The sequence below is a fragment of the Streptopelia decaocto genome, assembly GCF_964273445.1.
Source record: "Streptopelia decaocto genome assembly, chromosome: 1".
Taxonomy (NCBI): domain Eukaryota; kingdom Metazoa; phylum Chordata; class Aves; order Columbiformes; family Columbidae; genus Streptopelia; species Streptopelia decaocto.
In genome coordinates, this window is record NC_138663.1 from 128036346 (window position 1) to 128044204 (window position 7859).

The 7859-nt window shown below is 43.4% G+C and overlaps 1 protein-coding gene across 1 annotated transcript in view; it reads left to right on the forward strand.

The window, feature by feature from the left end:
- Positions 1 to 6624, forward strand: part of PTGFRN (prostaglandin F2 receptor inhibitor) — a gene marked incomplete at its 5' end in the record, with an annotated part of 42407 nt that extends 35783 nt beyond the window's left edge. Inside the window, 2 exons of the mRNA XM_082042939.1 lie at positions 1419 to 1724; positions 2964 to 6624. Of these exons, the coding sequence (XP_081899065.1) occupies positions 1419 to 1724; positions 2964 to 3130 (473 nt within the window). The 3' untranslated portion in view covers positions 3131 to 6624. The remainder of the gene's footprint in view (positions 1 to 1418; positions 1725 to 2963) is intronic.
- Between the last annotated feature and the right edge of the window lie 1235 nt (positions 6625 to 7859).

The following is a 7859-nucleotide window of genomic DNA, read 5'->3' on the forward strand; positions in this document are numbered from 1 at the left end:
CCTGGCCAGCTGATACTATACTTCAAGTAGCAGAACTAAGGATATCCCTTTACTTTGAAATATTATTTCTTCCCAAAGTGTTAGTTTGCCTGATAGAGGCTTAAAAAAATCTTCACTTATATCTACAAAGAATTTGTGTACAGCAGCAGGTTTAGGGCTTTACTTTTGCCATTAGCCTGGAGATCAAATGTGGAAGTTTAGAGAAGAGCAAACTCAAGTTTTAAATTTCAGTTTGCTAACACTCTGTTTTTCAGACATCTCTATACTACCAAATGGAGATTTGATAAATCACCAAAATCATTGGGACTGCCTGAGGTGTGAAAAGGTTAAGCCCTGTGCACACATTCTACCAGTGCCCAAAACTCAGGACAGAAATAGTGACCTCTGTTTCCAGTTTGGGCCTGTCACTTTGAGAACGTGCCAGGGAGGAAGACCTGCTGATGAAAGAATTGAGCAGGCTTTCCTGTATGTGTGCTGGGTCATGCCAGGTTTCAGACTCTATGACAGGTGTTGCTGGGCTCACATTAGCAAAGAATAGCCGTGACTTTTAAAGTAGATACTTAGCTACGTCGGCCTAATAGGGTTAAGACTGAGATCTGCTAATGGGACCAATAGGATCTTGCATCAACATAGAAAGAGCTGGATGTACTGATGAACTCTGGCTACCTGTCAGCTATGTTTAAATGTGCAAGGTGTTGCAAATGTGTTTTATAGACAAACTCCTTGGGTGGTAAAACTTGTATAAGGTGTGGTTCCTGGTGAGGCATGACAATAACCCACAGCTCTGGAAAAAAATGTATGAAAGCTTCATGGTCAGGCTTTGCTCCTGAATGCTTTGCGCTTTTGTAGGTAATTTTTTGTGCTCTGTGTAGAATCTCTGTATTTATTTAGGCAGACTTCAATGTAAGGAAGAGGCCTTCAGGAAAGAGCCTTCTGACTTTGTGGTTGAGTAGGCCCTGAACAAAGGTAGTGATTGCAAATCACTCTCTGCTAGCAAACATCTAGCACTTCCAATACCTCTTTACCATAGGTTCAGCAGAGTTATAGAACTTCTTTGCTATAGAACTGCTTGGTGAAAACTCAGATCAGTGATGAAAAATAATTTTTAGGATAGGCAGGAAAGCAAGGTTATCTCCTTTTTGTTGTTCCTGTAGGAAGTCACCCTTTCTGTGCAGCTGTGTGCTTTTTGCCAGGGCATTTCATTGCAGTTTGCTGCTTGAATCCTCCTAGAAAGGACATGTTCAGAGCATACTCTTTTTCTTTTTTTTTTTTTCTTTCTTTCTTTTCTTTTTTCTTCTGCTGTCAGACCAGTGCTGGCTATGCTGCTTGAAGATTAACCTTTCTGCTGAGAAGTGGCACTTTGAATACTTTTCAGAGCTCACCAACATGTCTAAATTCTTCTTTGTCCACAAACGCAGATGATATGTCCTTTGATGTCTCCTGGTTTGCTGTGCGCTCCTTTGCGTTGGACAGAGAGCCCGTCTGGCTGGCCTCACTGGACCGAAAAGGGATCGTGACGCAGAGCAGGAGAAACGGGAGCAGCGATCTCAGCCTGGAGAGAATCAGCCCACTGGAATTCCGGCTCCGCGTGCATGGCTGTGAGGACCACGACTTTGGGAACCACTACTGTGTAGTGACCCCGTGGGTGCGATCTGCCACTGGCGTATGGCAGCGGGAACCTGACATCAAAGCCAAACCTATCTTTCTGTCTGTGAAAATGGATGGTAAGAGATTGCAACATGCATTATGCATTTTAACACCTTGTTATGTCTTTCTGTGACAAATATTCCTCGTTACTATTTTTAAAGGTGCCTGTGATAATCTTATTAGATTTTGTTATCCTTTTCTATTGTTTCCACCTGCTGATTCCAGATTCTGTAGACTAGTTAGGCCTGAACAGATCATAGTCATAAGACTGGAGCATTTTCTTTCCTGATCATCTCTTTGTGATGTTTTGCATAGCTTGGGCATCTTTCAGTCAAGATGTACTATTCTCTCCAAGTATTAACCCATCTGCTGCCTGCAGGAGGAACCTTCGGTTTGCAGATGGGGCATGCTGAAGTAGAGTCATGTTGTGGTTAATATCAAAGCTGAGAACAAAAGATCAGAGCTCTGACTCCTTCCTCCCTCTCCTAACCACAAGACGTGCTGTTTCCTGCACTGAATGCCTTGTCTGCTTTCCAACCTGAGTTGCAAGTATTGCTAGACTTTATGAGAAGTTGCACACTAGATGCTGCATTCAGCGCGTAGCTAAGGAGGAAAATTAATGCAGGAGGGGTTTTGAACTAGTTGCTTTCTTCTCAGTATTTCCAGGAGAGGTCATGTTGGGAAGTTCCATGAACTTAAAAGGAATTAAAGATTTTGTTCTCCCTGCTGTGCAGATAACTATTATAACTGTACTTTCCAAAGTCCTTAGAGTTTTTGACCCTGCCTTTTAACTGAGCAGTAGGTGCCTACGTATCAAATTTCTTGTTTAGGTACCAACTTTAGAGGTTGATCAGACAGGGTTGCTGAGTGGCAGTTAATACACTCTATGAGTAGTTCTAATTAAGCAAAGTGTAAAGGAGTACACTCCTTGCCATTTGGAAACATATTATAAAGAGTGCAGCCAAAGGCTGCCTCTGACAGGGAAACTTTGCGAGGCTTTTGTTTGGAGGAACAGATAATGGGATATCTCTTGGAACTACCTCTGCTTTCTTCTCTTGCTCCAAGGTTCCTCCCTGAGGCTTTGAAATGGTGGAGGAAGAATTAGGGTGAGGAGGTAAGGGACTCCAGTAAGAGACCAGTTTTCCAAACCTCAGAAGACAGAAATCAGGAAGGAAAATCAGTGTAATTTCCTTCTGAAGTAATTAATCTGGCCATGATGAAATAATGTGAGATTCTCTCCTTTTTTATGCAAGAGCAAATAAAGGGTGTCTCTGACTTTCTGAGTGATATCTAATGACTTTGCCTTTCTCTTTCAGTTCTGAATGCTTTCAAGTATCCCCTGCTGATTGGCATTGGCCTGGCCACTGTCATTGGACTCTTATCCTGCCTCATTGGCTATTGCACCTCTCGTTGGTGCTGCAAGAAGGAAGTGCAGGAAACAAGACGAGAGCGTCGCCGGCTGATGTCGATGGAGATGGACTGAGCATGAGAGCTGGACACACTTGCATTTCAGGAGAGACTCACAGGGCTCTTGGACTGTGCTGAGACACTCACTCACAGGCCCAGACAAGACAATGCATTTCCTCTCTGATTTCAGCCTGGACCTCAAGCTTCTCCTTGTTACACATCATGTCCTGAGAACATTCAGGCCGTATTTAGCAACTCGGAGTTCTCCTTTTCCAGCAGCACTTTCTGCATAGGGATCATGTCCTTTTAACGTGCAAACTGTTGAGCCTTCTTTCAGCAGGGCCCTGTGACAAAATTCACTAAGTTTTTTTTGTTCGTGTTTTGTTTTGGTTTTTTGTTCTTTAGTGTTCCCCCGCCTTGGTTTTGCAAAGATATCCCTGTATGAAAGCATGATGGGCAGGGCAGTGGGTGTGAAAAAGGGGCTGGTAGAAGTGTTAGACTATCATTGTATTAAGCAGTCTACTTTTCCCCTCTACCCCCATCACACCATCCAGTTCCCTTTGTCCACCTTGGTATCTCTCAGACTTCTCTGTGTTGAGTTGAAGGCTGGAGAAGGTTCCTCTGCTGCTGCCTCAGAAGGCTGTTCCAATAAATGATTGGTTTTATGATTGTCAGCATGCCTTCCCTTCCCTGGCTTTCGAAAGGTTTGCAGTTAACCACAAAACATATTTTGCCTGGAGGTCTTTGAGATGCTTTTAAAATATTTTAAAAATTTTATTTTCAGTGCTCAAAGCTCTTAACTGTGGTGAACAGGGGCTAACTTGGCAACCTTGAAGAGTCAGTCCTCAGACAAGCATTTGTTGGATGTCTGCTTGTGGCCACCTGCTCCCCACCCACTTTCTTTTCTCCCCACTGCAGCTGCTCACGTTGTGCCTGAGACCCTGTTTTGCTTCTGGCAGGAGGGCACATGGTGTCTAAGGACAAGGGCCAGCCTTTTGCTTGGCCTCAACAGAGACCTTGCCCCTCTTACAAAAGAAAAAAAAAATGAGATAGATCTTTGTGTGCAGTTGTCCAATTAATCATATTTAGAGAAGGCTTGTAAACTATGTATTACCAAATGCACAGACCAGACTCCAGTGCTACTTCTTCCAGTCACTCAGTGGTTAAGCCTTGAACCTGTGAGCAGTCTGAGATCTGCAGCAGCTGAACTGCAGCTCAGGGTGGGAATAGGATCAAGCCCAAGAAGGCTGCAAGAACCCTTCAGGTTCCAATGGTCCTGGTCTTGTGCATGGGCCTGCAGCAGGGCTTTCCCCAAGGGTTTGAGACCTATTCCTAGGTGCTAGAGTATAGAAGTCCTGCTTTGGTCTTCCACATACACTGACCTGGCTCCTGAGTAAGGAGCAGCTCCTTTCCCAGTTCTGTCTTCTCAGCACAGCTGGTGTTTTAAGCAATAAAAGTCAGAATAAAGATACTGTGTATAAACAAACAAGGAAGTAGGACTATACCACAATCTGACATCACAGCCAGGGTTTGGCTTGCATCAAGAAGGGTGAGAAATGTGGAGTTGAGGCCAGGGCTCAATCCTTTTTGGAGTTTTTTAAGATAAAAGATGCTAAAGGAGAGCATACATGGAAGGTACTGGCTGTGGTGTGCTGTTGCCAGTCTAGACATTAGTTAAGTGCTAGACAATCTGCTTCACTAATAGCTCATCCCACTGCACATTCCAGGGGAGCTGCAGGTGTAGTATCTGTGCTATGAAGGCTTCATTTCACATTAGTGTTTGTGGAATCTTCAACTCCACACTGCAGCTATTCCAAAATCCGAGTTTTTTTTGTGGTAAGTTTTCTACATGTAGGTTGTTGGTTTTTTGTTTGTTTGTTTTGCTTTTTTCCTATCTTACATTGTGACCTTTGGCTGATGTGAGGGCTTTCTAGAAGGTTGTTCTGCTGCTTGCATGCAAACACACGTGCAGTCACAAATGTATACGTATGTATGCATAGAGATGTCCGATGATTTTTTTTTTTTTTTTTTTTTGGAAGCTGAATGTGAGACATCTTCAAAATTGGCTTGATTTACAGAGTTGGGGCTTGCAACTTCTTATTTGACTCTTTAAGAGATTTAATGTACTATTCCTAAATGGGGACACCCAAAACCAATATAAACCTGTGGAAGACTTTGGCTTGAACATTCATAGCAACTTTTCTTTCTGGCATGACGTTTTCCTTTCTGGAAGAGCTCTGAAAAGGCCTATGTTGCAGGCAGATGTAGCTGTCTCTGCTGAGGAGCAGGGCAGAAGCAGTCTCTAGTTTCTGCTGTGAAAGCCCAGAAATCTGTAGCGATGCTTTCCAAAGGAAGAGAGTTGAGGAAAGGATTCACTCGGATATTACTTCGGCAGCAAGAATTTTTCTTCCTCTCATGTCTGTCTGCTGTAGTGAAGTCTTGCTTTTTCTTTGGATGTTAAGAAACAGCATTCTGATGTTTGGGATGCTGCCTGTCCTTCCCATACTGATCTAGCAGCTTCTTTCCTGCATTAACATCGGCTTTCTTCACAGAAGGCCTGTTGCATGGGGACATCTTGGGTAGGGGTGGTAGTGGTGGTGAAGTTTGAAGCACAGCATCAGTCACTTTCTGTCCTTGCAGACTGACTCCTTGTTTATGTGCTCTTGGTTAAGTTTTGGAGAGAGAGGATCATGACTGTAACGCAATAATTAGGGAATGAATGAGCAGGGAACTGCCAACTCTTCCCAAGCACACAACATAGCACACTTTCTCCCTGCTGGAAAAAACTCAGGGTTATTTTGGTCAGGGCTCCCTGCTCCTCTAGTGAAAGGTCCCTATCTCCTTAGCTAATGCTGACCTTCCTTCATGGCCTGTAACAAACCATCTTTGTCATTCCAAGTGAAGCAAGTTTGCTGCTAGCTTGTACTGCTGCCAGCCCCTTGGAAGGCAATGCTGCATACCCTTCCACCCTGTGTTTGCTGTAGTTGGAAGGCTAGAAGCTGAGGGGCTACACTTAACCCCCAGGTTTCCTTCTACTTGTGCCAATTTTGTATTATCTCTTTTTTTTAAAAAATAGAGTGGGAATCTTATCTCTAATGAAAAAAAAAAAAATCTAGGTCACTTTTCATGTTTTTTAGTATTATTATTATTTCCTGTGTGACCGGGGTTTGTGTGAGTGGAAGTGTATGTGCATCTGGTCGTGTATTAAACCTGCAGAGTATCAGGAGAGTAAGCTGCCTGAGATGCAGTGCAAGCATCTGTATCCTCCCTGCTGCAACCTGTGGTATTGTCAAAGTATCCTAAGGGCTCACGTTGATCTTCCTGTGTTCGCTTTGCCACATCTCCTGGTTAAGCTGGTAAATTCCTCCAGACACTTGGAATTTTGATCTAGAACAAGCTTGAACATCATATAGCAGAAGGGCAAGTTATTTTCTTTCTTTTGTTTTAATTTCAAAGTTATAAAATAAAGTGTTGGGCACAACTCTGGAATGCAGGTACCGAACAGTTCTAACAATGATGTGTAAAATATTTCTTTTTATGTTTAAAATAAAGAGCGAGCCTTTTTGATTATGTCTGTGCTGTGAGTCTGGATGTTTAAGCTATGGGCAGTTCTTCCCATGTACCTCAAGTGTATACTGGCACTATTGTTTGAGGCAAGGGTACCAAATGTAAACCTTACAGTCCTGTTTCCAGCACTGCTTACTCTGTAAAATAAGCATCAGCCATTTTTAACAGTAAGTTTTAAATATTTGCCTATATTTGTGTCATGAATTGGGGAATGTAATTGTTTTCTGAGTCTGTCCTGTTTCTACGCCACTGTAAGTCAATATTTTTGTTGGGCGAGTTTCCTTCTGATTACCTGGGACCAGGAGTTGCTGTTAGGAGTATGTACTTAAAATCTGCTGTTAAACATGGGCATTAGATGTTGAGTCTTCCTTGAAGCCTTCCTGAGGCTTCTTGTTTCCAAGGTACCACAAGGAAAAACAGTATTTGGAAGTAAACTTCCTGCTTGCCTTGCTGATGGCTGAATTGAGTATTTCTACCCCTCTCTCCCAGAAACTATGTGAGGACACCATGATAGCACAGCAAGGAGATGACTTGCTTTCCAACAAGAAGTTGCTTGAGGCAAAAGTGATGTTGGAAGGCCAAGACAGGCTTTGGCAAGGTGGGTTTGTGTCCAGACTGGTGCATGCTATGTCCAAGATGGCTGCAGTGCAGGCCAGTTGACAGGAAAGTGTCAACTGTCCACCATCTGCCTCATTCCAGATGGTGGAGTTGCAGCTGGCATGGAAAGATGTCCTCTGTAGAGTGTGTGGCACCAAGTGATAAGGGGTGACGGGGACCATCAGCTGAGATAGAGAAATAATGAATGATCTCTGATCCCACAGCAGAACCTTTGGCAGCTGCAGATGTTTAACACATGAGCAATGAGTAGCACACTAGTGGGACAGCAGTCATTGGCTTCTAGTTGTGCAGGTTACAGCTTACTGGTAAGTTTGGATTAACTTTATGAAATCCTCTTGTCTCTCACACCCCCTAGGATGACCTGATCTTAATACTGTTTTTGTAAACGTGCTAGGATTTTATCACAAAAAAGAAAGCCAAAACTTAAAGTCTGGAGATGAGGAGAATACTTGCAAGTAAATGCCTGAGTGTTGTGGTGAATGATGGGAGTTACCGAGTCTCCAGCATCACCTTGTATCTGCCACAGGTTCACCTGCCTGCCAATAGAGGTATCTAGCTGGCTACTGTCACAGAGGCGGTCTGAAAAGCACTTTTGTGCCAGAGCCTGTGAGTTCAGTTAC